General features: G+C 40.7%; 1 protein-coding gene across 1 annotated transcript; it reads right to left on the bottom strand.

Moving 5' to 3' along the window:
• Nucleotides 1–134: 134 nt before the first annotated feature.
• Nucleotides 135–16,049, bottom strand: GPNMB (glycoprotein nmb). The gene is made up of 11 exons (XM_062495593.1): nt 15,806–16,049; nt 10,765–10,914; nt 9,925–10,068; nt 8,429–8,608; nt 7,198–7,356; nt 6,425–6,733; nt 5,141–5,263; nt 4,353–4,455; nt 3,247–3,452; nt 1,641–1,728; nt 135–902 (listed from the first exon to the last, which is right to left on the bottom strand). Exons 1-11 carry the CDS (start codon nt 16,047–16,049, stop codon nt 749–751), a joined length of 1,860 nt encoding a protein of 619 aa, XP_062351577.1. The 3' UTR covers nt 135–748.
• Nucleotides 16,050–16,849: the final 800 nt, after the last annotated feature.

Below are 16,849 nucleotides of genomic sequence, written 5' to 3'. Positions count from 1 at the left end.
CCCTGAGGCCAACTGGCATTTAATGAGCTGCACCCATGCTATTGAACCCTGAAAAACAGGGTGGCTGCTGCCAAACTCACAGTGGGGGGCTGTGCCTCTGGTGGTTCCCAGAATCTAGGGTTTGCTTGGTGGGGAGCTGGCCTGCCTGGGGCAAGTCTGTGCTGGGACCTCCTGAGCAGTGTAACAGTGGCAGCAGTTCAGTGCCAATGCCTGGGAAAAGGCCATGGCACGTTTCATTCCACAGACATAACACGTGCCTGCCCCCCATGTCTCTCTTTACAGCAAAGACATGAATTCTGCTAAGGCAGTAAGAAGCAATAAAAACTAAGTGTTTACAAGCTGGTTGGTTGCTGGGTGTGGGGTTTTTTTTCTTTTCTTTTTTTTTTTTAATTAACTGCTTCCCCCCCCACCCCGATTACGGATGTATGGATGTGATTAATTGTGCAGGTTGTTAACCTAGAAATAAGAAAAGCCAGATAAGGGTGTGGGGATGGGGGTATTAGTAATTCAGAAGACTGTATCCTACATCACAAGCAAGAACAGCAAGTGCTTGAAACTACCTCCTTGTTTTTCTACAAAGGACTACTTTAATGTTGCTAATTGCACCAAGCCCCAAAAGTTACCATCCCACCTATATGTGCTTTCACCTTACTCCCTGGGGGGTTTTTAATAACAAGAAAGCCCCATTGAAGTACAGTTCAGATACAAGTCCTGCACTTAATCTAATAGTCAGTGTTACACTAAAGGTTTAAACAATGCCTGGTTTACTCTTCAGCAGAGGATTTCTCTCAGTGCTATTGGGGAAGAAAATGGCTTTGAAAGTGCTGAAGTAAGCAGTAAATCCCTCCTGCTTCTCTGTTTTTTCTGTACTCCTCTCAATAGGCTTGTATTGCTTGTATCTCCTGCAAGGAATGTGCACAGTTAGTTGCTGAAAGACTTTTAAAGGAGGGCCCACAGTTAGCTTGTGACCAGTGCAGAAAAGCACTAATTATGTGTTTGTCATGCATTCTCTCTCCTCCTTCCCTGTTCAGTCCCATCTAATGTCTGGCAGCCATAGGTCAGTAGTGGTGACAGGGGCCTGGTTAGGGAGAAGGAGTACTGGAGTACTGCTGCTCCATGGAAGTGTGTGTTTGTCACACTCACCAAGAAGGGTGAGCACACACCTGACTCAAGAGTCTTTGTGCAGTCTCAAAGTCTCATGAGAAACTTCCAAACTAATAAAGCAGCAACATGTGCTTCTGTTCTGGCCTGCAGGCTAAGCACCTTTCCCCCAAAGAATCTATTAATCAATTATTTAATGACAAATTTGTTTGGTTTCACAGCATATATAAATCACATCATGCAGTTTGAGTTTGCTTTCTGCTTACATGAAATTCCCAGGGATGCTAGTATTACTGTTTGTGCTTATGGGCACAGAATGTAATTTTTTTCTGAAAGTCATTATCTACATGTTTTCCAATGGTTTTGTGACCTAAACCAGTAATATAATTTTCTTGAATATTTGCCAGAATATTTGTGAGCTGCAATATCAAAGAAACAAAAATGTAGCTAAAGCAATTTTAAATAGCTCCATTTGTTAATTTAAATAATATTTTGACAGTTCTTTGAACTGTTTTTAGTCATAGAAACTAGCAACTTACTTGTAAAGGACAAATGCCCCAATGGTAGCGAACACTGCCAACAAGCCAAGGAAGATAAAGACACCTTCTGTTGTTCCAGATGATGCTCCTGCAGTTCAGAAAGTAGATTGATTACAAGTTAGCCTCTATTTTACAGTGAGGTAGACTTTCCAAAGGAAATGCCATTTTTACTTATTGCTGTATGAATTGAAGCACAGTTTACTAACTCTAATATGCTAAGCACTGGAGGTCTGACTGCCAGGAGGTGGTGCTTTCACATCCTAATCCATGTAATTCTCGATTCCACCAGAGCATGAGTTGTGCTTTGCCAGTTTTCTCATATCAGCCCTGCTTCTCAGACACATGGCTACCCTTCCAGCATGGAGGAGAATGAAGGGCCCTGTTAGCACCCCACAAGGTGAAGCTAATTTGGTCCTTGCCATTTGTTACAATGGGGAAATGTTTACACTGACTATAAGATAACTGTTTGACAAAATTAGATAGGCTCATCTAGAAGGTGACTTAAAGCAGCAACTTCTCTTAGATCCTAATTCTGCTTTGATTATAGCAGAAGCACCAAAGTACAACTCAGCTTTGCCCTCTGGAGGAGACTTAGACAGACCAGCCTTATTGGGCTAAAGTTTGTCTCTGTGAATACAGTTGAGAAAAACCCTTCTACAGGCTTAGTTTCACCTTTAGGAGCCAGAATGCACTTACAGGTCAGGCATTGTGCCTTATTCATAATGAACTGATTTCAGTACAGATAAATGTACACCCAGATTAAATAAAACCATCAAAAGATACTATGGAAGATGACTGCAATGGGTCAGTTGCTTGGCTGACAGGAATTGGAGAGTTTGGAAGGATCACTAGGACACTGTAATAGGAGGTCAGGAGGGCAATGAAGTAGGAGCAGAGAGGCAGCACGATCTTTTAGACTTCTGGCTGAAGCTGAATTTAATAGCTGGTTCTGTCAAAGACTGCTTTGATAGCTGTGAGATGGACACAGTGATACTTATCCAACCAAAGGTAAAGCTCCTCTTTGGAAGCAATTACCCTGGGCAGACTCTGTAGTCACTGGCTGTTACACAGATCATTCCAGAATATGATTCATCTTATCCTCATGTAGAAATAGAAACCATGTCAAGGCCCATATTGTTTATGGGCAATAAAGAGGGCCCAGGGCAGCCACCTGTGCTGCAGAGTTTGATTCTGTCTCAAGTGGGCTGTATTCCTCTCTGTTTCTGTTACCTCTCCATGTGTGGAGTGGGCCGGCTGGCATGTTCCCCACCTGCTTTTCTGCCCAACATTTTTCTGTGGAAAATTACATTATGGCTTAAGAACTGTTTGTTAGTATTCCATGATACTGAATAGTTTGTATAATTACTGTACTCATTGGATTGTAAACAGAAGTCAAACCAAGGTCTAACAGCTAAAATTCCCCCAGGGAAATAATCATCATTTTATCTTTGCATGGACTCTTACACAAGCTGGTACAGTCTCAGCTGAGGCTTCCAGGCATAATAAGAACCCCCCTATGAATTCCTGTGCTCTTTCATCCTTCAGGGAAATGACCACAGGGAGAAGCTTTTAACCAACAGCTCACATCTGCTCTTTGTGGACTCACCTCCATTTACAGAAATCAGGGCACTGGCAAGGGCTTGACTTGTGTCATCACCCAGGGTGATGTTTATACAGTATGTCCCAGGTTCCTCAAAAGCTCTCCTGATGGTGAGTAAACATTCATCTGTGACGACGATGGGGTCACATACCATGCTCTTGGACACCTGGCACGTGGGGTCAGAAACTACCGTGCAGACATCTGTGGGGAGACTGGCATGGGAAGAGAGAGCACATTGCATCTGTGGAGCCCTGCCAGCCCAGTTAACCCAGTTCATAGGCACATTGCACTGGTGCACCAGTTTTGTGCTGGTGCCTGTTGAAATTGGTGACACTATAGTGATTTAAGTGTGTTTTATTTATACTGTGTGTATTTTTTGCATACCTATACATTTATATATGTACATGTGGATTTTCTATAGAATGCATGTATACAGTCTTTATGATTATCTGCTTGTTTTGCTCATCATTTAACATTTTATGGTGATCACAGGATTACCTTCATCAAATCAACTTATAAAGTCCATTATCTTTAAAACACTTCTTTAAGAAAGAGATGCAGATTTTTTTTAAGTAGTGTCATGTGCTGGAAAAGAAAACTCTCCCTTAAGAGAGGTTAATTGTTTTGCAGTTGTATTAACATGGTGTTTCTGCTACATGTTATTTCTCTCAACTTTAAGCTTCTAAGAGCTAGGAATATTAGTCCAATGTTTTTGCATCCAAGAAGTTGCTTGAACTCACCCGTTTACTTCAAGTGTCAAAAACTCATGGCCAAAAAGAAAGGATTTCCTTACAATTTCAGTAAACTGCTTCCAATTTTACTGTAAGTGCTGAAATCTTGTCTTGGCCAGGAGACTATAAATTGTTTCTTGCCACAATCACTTCCTTATTTTTACTGAGACTGGATGTTACCTCTGAATCCTAAGTCCCTGGCAGTAGCCTCTTTTGGCATAGTTTAAAAATGATACTTGTGTTATCTTTAGTTCCCATCAAGAAATAGAAATACTGCAGTTCCCAAATTTTGTTTGTACATCTGCATCTAAGTGCATACAGCATTCCAGCGCATAATTAGTTTTAAACAGGGAAGATTGACAGCTTCATTCACACACTTACCTCCCTTGGCAGGTAACAACAAAGTCAACCAGTGAGTTTTCAGCTTGACTTTCTGTCGTCTGGATGCTTGTCATCTGAATAATATTTACCTCAAGGATTCCCTCTGGGAGAGGAAACACATATCAACTGTAGGACACATGACAGGCTTTGAGGTCTGTGTGTAGTGAACCTCAAATGTTTGGCTGATGCTCAGTTCAGGTCTTGTTTTCCATAACCTCCTCCCTCCCTTAGCACTCCTCTTGAAGGCTTTGAAAGCTGAGAAATTTTCCAATGCTTTCCCTGTGAGGCTGCTCCTTTCTGGTCTGCCTTCTTTTTCCTCATTATTGTTACTTCCTTATTTTGCTAAATCACTTCCCACTACATGAGATTTGTCTGCATTCAAAAGTCAGTTCAGCCTTATGTAAACCTCCTCTCCAGCCCGTGTTGTCCTGCTGTGGCATGTTCAGAAGCTGGTGATATAGAAAGGAGTGACACAATGCACATCCTCACCAGCACATGGGGTCAGCCGTCAGCTGGCATCCAGACCAAGGTCCAGCCTCACGTGTCTGAAAGCAAGGGATCCTAACCTCTGCAACCAGCCCCTGGCAGAGTGCAGGCAGAAACCAAAGTCAGCCACTTAGACGTCTGTACATAAATCCTTAAAACTACCAGCTATGTCCATGAGAAGGATCTTTTGCGGACCTCATGTAATTCATAAAAATGTGTCTAAAATAAACATTATTTCTGCCATACGTTGTTGTTCATTTTTAACACCATTCCTCTATTCAGGTGTTGACGCACATCCTTACCTACAACAGCAAGGTTACTTCCATAGTATCCATTTCTGTAAATATGGCAACCTCCATCAGGATTATCCTCCACGGACTCAACAGTGAGAGAAGAGTCAGAAACAGATGATGGTCCAGTTGTAACTGTTTGAGGGAGAAGAAATAGATATGCAACTTTAGAACAAGCTGTGCTTAGGGATATTCTGGACACAGCCACTTGTTCCAGGTGCCTTCATTCCATAGGCTGTCAGTGACTTTGGTTTGCAGTCATGTATGTGTCTGTGTTATGAGCTCATGGCAATAATCCCGAAAGAAAACACATGTGCCCAGCTTTAGAACCCTGGAGGGGCCTGGGGAGCCTCACTCCAAAAGCCACCTGGCTAGTCACCCATCTCTGTGAATTAAAAGGGAGACTACAAGGTGTAATACAATTAAATACTTCTTCAAAATCCCCGAATAAATTGTATAAGAAATCCAAAGGCAATAAAAAATTTTAAATTATTTTTTAAAAGCTGGTATTTTCCCACTGCTCTACATTACAGCTAGTGGAAAAATGAAGAGGGGAAGTGGAATCTTTCCTTTCATTTTTCATTTTCGCTCCATATTTTGGCAAGAGCACATATTAAAATATGAAATTTGAAAAATATAGCCACATTTACAGTAATAGTATTATGGATGAAACTGCCAGCCTTCTGCAAACCTTAAAACCCTCTGAGATGATAAACCAATGCTGAACATAATAAAAGTTATTCTGAAATATGTTAGTCAATAAATTTAAAGCGGAAAAGCTGTTCTGGGTGAATGCCATGTGGAAAACCCGTGGTTTTGAATATGACTAAGTTTTTCTAGTTCAATCCAATCTCATTTGATTTTGGATGGAAGTTAATGCAATCCAGAAAGGAACCTGCTGTAAGAATGTTCTGAAATTCCTTTTTCTTACTTGAAATTTACATCTTATCTCAGAAGATGACCCTGAGTAGACAAGGCTGACCAAAATCTCCTGACCAGATGTGGCAGAGATAATACAAACTTACATTTATGTTCACCTGAAGACATTTGTATGCTGTAAGTGTGGTGTTTGAACTGTATGCGTAAGTTAAATATATGAATGATCCCTACCCTAGAATCCTTTTGAAGACTTTATGCTTATTGATTCGATCTCTAAGACAATTCTATAGAGAGTTTCCAGAGGCTTGCAGCTCTTTCATGATGACAGTAAAACTACTAAAGATATTAACTTAAAACATCAGAATACAGAGTTTTAGCTTAGTGCTAAAATGCCAGTGCCATTTGATAAATGCTTACCTGCCGAGGTGGGCGGTGGTGCAGTGGGTGTTACTGGCCTGCAGGGTACAGGTATAATGGCTTGGACAGTTAAATTCAGAGTGAAGTTTCCTTGTAGAGTGTAGGTGTGAGAGGTACTAGAACCGCTGGCTACAAATAAGCCACTTCCATCTCCGAAGTTCCACTTGTAGGAGATGGCAGAATTATTCAGATAGTAGCTGGGATCATGGATCTTCACATCAAATGTAATTGGTGAGTCTTTGATGAAAATGGAGTCTGAGATGTTGCGGTCGTGTTTTTGGAACATACTCACAAATACTGGAATTTTGTCTGAAGGGGAAAAAAAAAGGAGGTAAATAAATAAAGCAGGGGTACCTGTCTGCAAACAATAAACAGATCCAAAGCCCCTGAATAGCAGCAGCCAGAATGTGAGATGTAAACAGGGTATCTTTAACACAGGTTTCTACTTTAATTTGATTTATGACCTGAAGAGTGAATGTCAGTAGGAAACAGCCAGAAAAATATGGGAACAAATGAGGAATCACAGACATCTGTGGAAGACTGCATTATCTCTCTTGTAAATTGTTTTCCATTACAAAGTAGAGGGGTCACTATTGAGCTAGACAAAAAGGTTACTTGAGCTACTCAGGGCAGTTTACTGGAGATTCCACTTTCATGCTAAAAACCTTTCTCAGGCCAGTGTCTTCTTCTCAGGATGCTTGTGTTGAATTTTTTTAACAGCTAAGCAACAAATACCCCCAGCATCTTATTACAGTCGATTCCAGCACACTCACCTGTTACAGAGTAGATGGTTTTTGCTCTCGCAATCGGAATGAATCCGGAGTGCCCTCTCCTGTAAATGGATACTGCCATCCCGTGTTCACCAAGAGTGATATTTGCTGTGTTGACTGAAAACTTTGCTGAGGATCGTCCCATTGTTTGGTAATACTGACCTGAAACACACCACAAACTTAATATTTTCCCCCTCAGCCTTGCTACAAGTCTGTTTATGAGAGGGAAAGTATTTGAGAATCTTAGGTTGTCAAAATCAAAATTAATAGTTTAGAAATGTCTTCCAACAATCTGACAGGTATTTCTGAAGGACTGGATACTTTTACAATGTGTTTACTCACATAAATTCCAGTTTTTCAAAGTTGTCAAAAAAGATGCCCCAAATTTCACTATTCCAAGAAAAAATTGCCAAGACATTACGAGCAGAGCAGTTACGTTACATTAAGTCATTAGGATTATGTAGTGGATGGTGTGAGGCATTTTAAGTGATCTTGTTTGCTTTCAGCGTAGCCAGAAGATACATACTTCTTGCTTCATACTCTAGAACCAGTTTTATATATTTGTTTATTTGTTTTTTTAACAGCTGACTGAGGTAGGTAAATAGTATCACCTCTGCATAAAATTTGGAATATTATCATTATTACTCATACTGATACTGACAATAATACTGATTTAGCCAGGCAAACCAAAGGCACTAAGATTTAGCACATAGCCAATGGCAGGAATAGCCCAACCATTACATACTCAGGAGCAGGAAACATTGAAAATCAGCATCTGTGACCAGAGCAGCAGCATAGCCAGTGGCAGTTCTCACCTCCCCAGAGACATCAAGTGCTGCACTGTTACACTGGTGATACACAGCACTGTGTTCTCTCTTAAATCTGAAAGTCTTAACTGGCAGTGAGCTGTACATAAATTGTCTGACTGACCTTCTCAGACTCTGTTTTCTTAGAAAAAGATCTTGAGTACTACTGAAAGGAAAGTTATGTTCTTCAGTGGTGGTACTGTAAATGCAGGTTTAAAGAGAATCTTCTGGTAATCCACTATTTCTATATCAACCACCTGATGTCCTCTCTGGAAAAGTGGGAAATTAATTCAATATTTCCACTCCAGAGTGTGGAAAAGTGCATTTTTAAGACTTTTAGTAAAACATACTTGACAAATAAGTTGTGTACAAAGGGAATATTAGGCTTGCAGCATTATCCCAACCAAGGCATGTGTTGCAGTACTAACCAAAAGTGTGAAACACATAGACAAAGTTCCTTCTCCTCCAGCCAGGGTGATGAGGGAAAGGACGTCCATCTGGGAATACATTATGGCTGTGGTTGCTTGTGCAGTTTTCCCAGCCACAGCTGTCAGTCCATTCAGTCCAGTTGTAGACATAGAATTGCTGATCCATGTAAGCTGGAGGATCTAAGGATAGGAATAGAATTTGTTCTGGTCAACTGAGAAATGTGCAGAGTCAAGAAACAGGAGGGAGGCACCACACCACAGGTTGTAGCAGTTACTGAATTTAAACATCAGGTGAAGTGGGGTACTATTTTGACTGACCTTAATTCTTTTTTTCTGAAGTTGTGCTTTGTGTGGGTTTTAATGTAAACACAAAATGGTTCTGTCTTAGTGCTATTTTATTAAGAAGTCTTTATTGTCTCATGGGCCAGACACAATTTAGAAGTGCTTGCCCAAAAACTTGCTTTGACTGTACAGGATGCTACTCTTTCGCTGAGGATAATGGGACTATCTAAGAATTTGGCAGGCAGAATCTAAAATTTTAAGTACAAAGAGTGGCTGTGAAAACACAGTAAGGAAGTGACTTTGTTTGTTTTGTCAGAAAAGTTTTCTATGGCACCTTTAAATAACTTAGACATGAATTTCTGTCATTTTCTGAATAGTAAATAGGAAGTTTCCTCCCCCAAACAGCACAGCAGATATTAAGTAGAGCATGGATATAAGCTGCTAACAAAATACTAGACAGTTAACTGGAGCTTAGGCTGACAAAAATCTTGCTGATATGCCTTGAAATGAAAATTACTTTGATCAGTAAAAAATTTGTTGAACATTTGTGCATTCAGAGGATGAAAGGTACAACAGCATGTGTTCTTCTAGATCCAGCAGCTGAAAACACTGGAGTTAGGATAGGCTTTTTTATCCATGAGTAGTAAATAAGATGAAAAAGGGTGATTTTCTAAGGAAAATACTGCTTGATTTTTAACTATTTATTTGTTTGTTTTTTAATTCCTAAAATGTGGAAGTGTAATATTTACTATTTTGTGCATATATGGTTACTAAATTCTAAAATTCATGATTTAAAAAAAACCTCAATTTTATAAATTGTCAGCTTTATAAGTTTGCAAGAAAACAGTGTGATTGTGCAGCATTGTCCCTGAGCTGAAAAGCAGTAACAGTTCTGTTGGGAAGTCAGTGAAGAAGACATGTGACTGTTTTGGGAAGGCAAGTTTATAGTGATGGCCAGTCTCAAATTACCTGATCAGTGTATATACAGTGGGGCACAGTAAACACCACAGTGGTCTTCTTAGGAAAGAACCTGGCGTGGCACAGGCTGGGCATGTACAGGTAAGTGTTACCAGTTATCAGTTACCAGTTATCAGTGAAATCCAGCACGGCTGCTGTTCATTGGGTGTGCCTGTGATGCTTTCAAGGCTCAGTTACACATTCACAGCAGTTCCAGGCAGATGTGAGCGTGGTGCAGGGAAATTGCCATTACCTACCCCGGGTACAGTTTCTCCTGTACACTATATTGCCATCGTTATCTTCTGTCTGACACTTGGGAAGCTGGAGAGTCACAACAAAAGTCAGGTTGGATCCTACCAGTGCTGGGCTGTCACTGTCCAATTTGGCTGTCACCCTTCCGCCTGTAGAAAAGAAAATTGGTCTTTGCTGCAATAAAGGGTACACCAGAGCAGAAGTTACCATCGGCTGTGCACTGTTTACATTAGAAATGCTTTATTGATTACTCTGTTTCTGAGGGCTTTCGTGCTCCAATCAAATCCCCATCCTCAAACAATCAGAGGGACTCAGCCTATCCCTGCAGATCACTTACTGGTCTGCCATTAATTTTCTTCCTAGAGCTAAGAATATAGTTTTCTACTTGTGGAGGTCAATATATTTCAAAGGAGAAAATTTTTGCTTTTCCCCAGGGATAGTCATTGGTCCTCAGCTCAGACCAGGTGACAATAAACAATGGTCTTTGCTGAAGCTGTCAGTCTGAAGCCCACGTGCCTTACCAAGGTAGCAGTTGAAGCTGCCTGTCCTCCAGGGCATATTTCACATAATGGATTGTGCTGGAGCCCTGACCATCAATACTTCTTGATAAGTATTAATGTCTGAGATTAGTCATAACAGGAAAGCGTTTTATATAATAACTCACTGTTCTGCTTCCTCAGACAGCCCACTGGGAATGGTATCTAACCCAATCATCTCTAACTCGCTGTTCTGTGCAGCAGTGGATATTGCCCCTATGAAAATGCACTATAGCAACTGCACTCTGTACTGTGGTGGATTTTCTGGCCAGTTTTTCTAGTGTCTTTGAAATGTGTATGTGCTATAACCTTTCCAGCAGTCCTTCCACCTGGGATCTCCTTCTTCCCAGAAAGGATAAAGTTTTTCATTCCATTTATTTTGATCACTAGACCAGCCTTGTAGCTTCTTGTAGGATGTGACAGGTGATGTGCTTCCATGGCTCAACACATCTTGAAACCCTAGAGAGAAATCCAAACATCAGTGTAAATGTAATTTTATTTTCCTTAGGACTGTATGAAAAAATCACTCTGGTGCTGAACTTTAATCATGTGCTGGTACAAAACTTCCCACCAGTAAAAAATTACAGAATTTTATCATTGCAGCTATAAACACATCAACTATAATCAACATAAAGACAATTCTACCACTGTCAGACTGACATTTTTTTCCATTGGCAGTATTGCAAACTTCCCAGACAAAGAATAAAAATGTTTAGAATGTCTTTGACCATATCAGAGCAATGGTTTGGAAGAATTTATATAACCCTGCAACAGTCATGCTGTCTGCACAGAGGTTGCTTGATTTCTGACTGTTTTGCCTGGCAATAAATCTACAAGTAAAAGGCTAACAGGATAAATTCGTTCTGTGTCTGAGTTGTGCTCTAGTGGAAGTTGTGCCAGGAATTAGTTTTGACCCAGTGCAGCTCCTTTGGTAAGTTGGCTGGTGGTTTTGGTGGGAGGGGTGGAACCAATTATAACAGAAGCTGGTATTTCCAGAAAAGGAAATTTAGAGCTGAATAGTAAATTCAATGTGTTTATAATATAACAACAATAACGTATTAGCTTCATGCCTTTTATTTTAAAATGGCTCAGATATTAAATAACTTCAAGAACTTCTTTCTTCTCATATTACTTTTCCCAGGCTTCTAGGATGCCTCTTTCTGTCACAAAGGACACATAGTAGAAAGCAATGTAAATATCCAAGTAACCTGTAGGAACGTGTTGCCCACTGTAGGATGTCATAAAAATGTGTTAATAAGAGGGTTCATGGGCATAGTTCCATGAAAGCCTGGAGGCTTTAAAGAGCTCTGCCACGTTAATCAGATAGGTAACTCCTGGGTATGCCATTCTGTCACAGCGTTAAGGGAGTTAGGATTTCTGCTTTCCATGGCTTTATTGTAAAGGTACAGCTGATGCAGAATGCTAGACATTTATACCCTAGTGCAACAAAGTTCTGGATGACTTCAAGGACAATGGAGAGACCTATAAGAAGGGCAAGAATTGCCTTGTGTGCTGTAACCTAACAGGTTGGGTTGGAATTTCTCCAAGCCTTGGAAGACACAGAGCAGGTGCAGCCAGTTTAAGCACAGACTTTAGAGGTGGGTGGCTCCTAATTTTACTGTGAGAGAGAATCAGAAAAACGGCTCAGAAGAAGAGGCAGGAGCTGCTTTCTCTTGGTGTTTTATTGCCCAGTGAGATTTCTGCTGGGCAGGAAGATCCTCCCTTGGCCAGTCCCAACTCAGCTCTGAGCTGGTGCTGGTAGCTCTCCCCAGTCTTGAACAGTTTAAGGAAAAAAAACAGATTTTGCACTCAGAGATGCAATCTCCCACAGTCTTTTGCCCTCTGAGAACTCCCTGCAGTCTCACTTAAATCACTTGAATCAAGTCTTTCCTGCAGATTTAATATATTTTGATGTGAGCAAGCATAACATTATGACTGGTATTTACTTAATGACCTGTATCACATGCTCTATTGTTTTGAGTCTTGATCAGAAGAATAGTTTGGTAATATCATTCAGAAACTTTGCTCAGGAAAAAAACAAATTAGCAACTATGTAGGTACTTCACAAAGGCTCAGCAAGTTCAATTACACTTCAGGTATCATTAAATCAATATCTCACTCAAAGGTAAATGGCTACATCATTTTTGTAGTTGATTTTTCTCATTCTCCTTGATTTTATCTAAAAATTATTTAATGAATAAAAATGTTTTGATTTTGTCAGATCAAAACTTGTGAATTATTGTTTGGTTTTTTTCCCCCAAATGTTCAATTTATCAAAAACAGCTGGAACACTTTTAATTTTATAAATGCTTTTAATTTTGAGTTTTCATTAACAATCCTTGAATTCAGAATTCATTTGCTAGTCCAGTAATAGCTGTTGTCACTGCTTCTAAGTCACAAGCTACTTAGGTATTTATTTGCCTCCCTGATGTGCTTTGTTTAGTTCAGTCAAATATAAAATGTTTCACAAGCTTCAGGACAAGACAAAGATGGTTTTTCAGATGAGGAAAGACTTTTGCACTGGTTTCTCTAACACATGGAACTGAAGATTTTCTGTTGGTGAATTTAAAGGAACAAAAAGCTTTAATGTGTTTCTTTTTTAACAATGAAAACCACTCAAGAACAGATGTTGGTCATAACCAAAATTTGAGCAATTTAGTTCAAAATAGACAGAGTAATATTATGCTCCAAGGAACAGATTCCTGTAATAGTTTTGGTGAGGTGATCATAGGGGAAAAGATCCTATACTTTGACTGATTTTCTTCTTTCTCATTCTGGCTTTCATTTTGGTGAAAAATGTAGCAAAGACAAGTTCAGTATTTCCTGTGAAACTGTATTAGCCATGAAAGAGACAATGAGAGCCAGTGTTAGGGCAGCAGAAATAGAAAGATGACCCAGCTAAAGAGGATAAAAGTGTATTAGAAGTAAAAAGGCTGATGGAACGGCACCAGACTGTAACATAAACTTTCTGAAGTTGTGTATAGAAACATAATAAAGCAGGACAAAAAAGAATTTGAGGAACAACTTGCAAAAACAAAAACTACAAATTAAATTTTCCCCCCAAATATAAACTAAGTTGGAAAGCTTGCCAGGAAGTATAGGGCCAAAAGGTAATGTAAATACAAAAGAAGCATTCAGGGAAGGTAAAGGGGTAGCACAAAAGTCAAGTAGGTCAATTGGTTTATATTTTCATTCACAAAGGAAGAACATAGGGGGTTTCTGTGATAGAATCTTTTTTTTACAACGGAGACTGTTTCTCAAAATGAAGTGTTGGCACAAAAAACCCCAATTATAGAACAAATCAACAAAATGACAAAGTTGTCTAGATAGGATGGCCCAAGTATGGAAGTTATTCAAGAGTGAAATAAATGAGCTATTAACCATAGCATGTAACATCTTGCTTAACACTGCTTCAGCAACTGAGAAACAAAAATTGGCAAATGTGATGACAGTTTTTAAAAACACTTCCAGGGAAAATTTAGAGGATTAAAAAAAAGCCCTTTGGGGCTCAAGCTGGAGAAGCTGGTAGGAGCAGCAGTGAAGAACAGAGTAAGTAGGTACATTGCATTAATATGATTTGCCATAAAAGGAGTGCATTGCTCACAAACATATTCTGAGTTTTGCAAGGGAGACAGAGAGCATGGGAACAAGGCTGACCTGCTTGCTACAGTCTGCTTGAGTTCCAGACAGCACTTGGTGAGGTCCCTTGCTAAAGGAACATAAAGCAATTAAGTTACTGTGGGATAAGAATGAAGGATTTCACATGAATAAATGATTGGTTAGGATATTTGAAAAAAATAAAAAAGTTATGAATAAATGCCCAGTTTTCTCCATTGTTAAAATAACTTAAAATGTTCATAATCTGGAAAACAGGTAAACAGCAAAGTTCCTTAAACTGCTGAAGACTGTGAATTAAAGTAGTAGAGGGGCGGACTGTGTGAAACTTGATGACTCAAGAATAAAACTGCATGAAATTCAACAGAGTTAAATATAATTCTTACTTTGAGAATGAGGGGCTCTAAACTAGCTCTAAACTCAGAAAGGGGATCTTGAAGCTTCACAGTTTTAAACGCAGTACCTGTTGGTAGTTGAAAACCTACAAAAAGCCTAGATAGAGAACAAAGATGAGAACATCATTACAGCATTTTATAATGCCATGTCTTGAGTACTGTATGCTCTGTTCTCTGCAGATCAATCACTATAAAAGAACTAAAAAAAACCAGAGAGAGGTGGCAAGGATGCAACAGAGGGGTAGAATTGTTGCCATATGAGGAACAGCTAAATACACTGTGTCTTGAAGCCTGGAGAGGAGGTGACAGAGGAGAATATAAAAACAGAATCATGAACAGCATGGAGGAAGAAGCTGAAAGTATAAAAGTTAAGGAGAATCAAATGAAACCAGCAGGTTACAGGTTCTAAACACATGAAAGGTATCTCTTCATATAAGGTACAATTAAGGTGTGAACTTTTTTGCTGGCAGGATGTAGTGTGTTCCAAAAATTTACACGTGTTGCAATGAAAACCCAAATGCATGAACAGATGGAAGAAGTCCAGTAAAAACTATTAAATACAATGACTCTGCATCTGACAGAGGCAATTCTATAAATGCTATAAATCATCAAAACCTGGGAAAGTGTCCTGACCTGCCCAGTTATACATCCAGTACTATTCTCTGTTGGAGGCAGGTACAAGGCTGGATGAATGCTCAGATGGACTTCAGCTTTTAAGGTTTTCAATTTCCATACTGTACATTCTGGAATTTGAGCTTAAAAATCCCATTTCTACATTCCCACCCCTGAGCTCAGGGGGTCATCCTAAGACTTGAGTCAAATTGTGAGCCTGGAAAGAAGCACATCATCCCACTCCCTGCCCACTGTGCTTGCAGATCTAATTTCTTGATTGGACTCCTTGAGGTTGGGGGATCCATAGGTCCAAGTGTCCCAGTGGGGAGCACTGTTTCTGACTTGGCCTCTCGCAGCCACAGCTGAGCCAAGCCAATTGTGCAAAGTCCATTCTGCATCTGCCGTTCTATCCATGCTCGAACTGGGGGAGTATTGCTAAGAATTTACTGCTGAGAGCCAAGGTTTGGCTCCAGTCAGCTCCATGTACCTGTGGAGCACAGGCAGCAGATTAGTGAGCAGTTCTCAGCACGCTGCTCCAGCTCAGGCAACTTTTCTACCCAGAGCAACCAGGCAACCCTGGGGTGGAACCGGCTGTTGCCTACTGGGTGGCAGGCACGGCTCCAGCAAGCACCACAGGTGCTCGGAGCAGCCGCTTTTCGTGCTCTGGCTGGGGACACGGGATGTGCCGAGGCAGGAGGCAGGAATGCCAGGGCAAGGGTAGCACTCACGTGTGGCGGCGGCGCCCAGCACCGCTTGGGCCAAGAGCAGCAGTCCGAGGTGGTGGTGGTGGCCAACACCGCTCATGGTTCCGGGGAGCCTGGGCTGGCTCAGCACCTGCCGAGGATCAGCGTGGCCGCAGCCCGCGCACGGAAACTCCTGCGAGGTGAGAATGAAGCTTCTCTGCTGCTCTGCTCTCCGATTAAATGAAGGGCCCCGGGACTCATCATGTGATGGAATTAAGCAGAGATGCATGATTTTGTCTTCAGTTTCTTTCAGCTCATGTGCTTATGACTCACTCCCTTTGCTTTCAGCGTTCCCTGGGATTTCTGAGAGACCTGTTTGGAGCCACACCATTCACCTCACAGGCATTTTTCTACTACTTTTGCACTGTGATCAATTTTTGTACTTAATTTGTTTTTAAATTAGGAATACTTATTTCCAGAAATACAAATTAACTCTTACCCCAGCCTGATTTGCAAGTGTTACTGCAACAACTCGCTGCATTTGATGAACCCGTCACTGCTTAACCACATGGCTCACCCCATATGCTGGGCAACAGCTCTAAACTAAATGGAAAATGGCCAATTTAAACGCATCTCTTGACTTGGCTCCTGATTAGAGTTGATTGTTGAGGAAAATGTTATTTAAACATTTAGTGGGTGCATGCCTATCCCATCTAGACTAGATGGCTAGAGGTGCCATCAGAGCCCCTGAATGGTGATGGCCACTCAATATCTAGCAAAAAAGTTGTCATGACCCACACACAGACAACTGGTTGTATAAACTTCATGGATTGTAGCAATGAACAAAAAACAGACTTTGCTGCCCAGCCTAATAATGACCTTTAACCACTGCCTCAAGAGGAGAAGCGCAGACTTGCAAACCCTGCACCTACTGGTTCAAATTCAGGTTCAATGTGCTTCCCCAGCCCAGGTGTTCTTTTACAGGCAGTAGCAGCAGTCCAGTTCTTCTACAGCGCAGCAGCTGATTTTCACTAAATCCCTGGCAGCCTTGTGAAGTTTGCTGTTGTTTACAGCAAAGAACAAGCTTTG

This window comes from Cinclus cinclus, chromosome 1, assembly GCF_963662255.1.
Source record: "Cinclus cinclus chromosome 1, bCinCin1.1, whole genome shotgun sequence".
NCBI lineage: Eukaryota > Metazoa > Chordata > Aves > Passeriformes > Cinclidae > Cinclus > Cinclus cinclus.
This window is presented reverse-complemented; position numbering and strand designations above follow the sequence as displayed.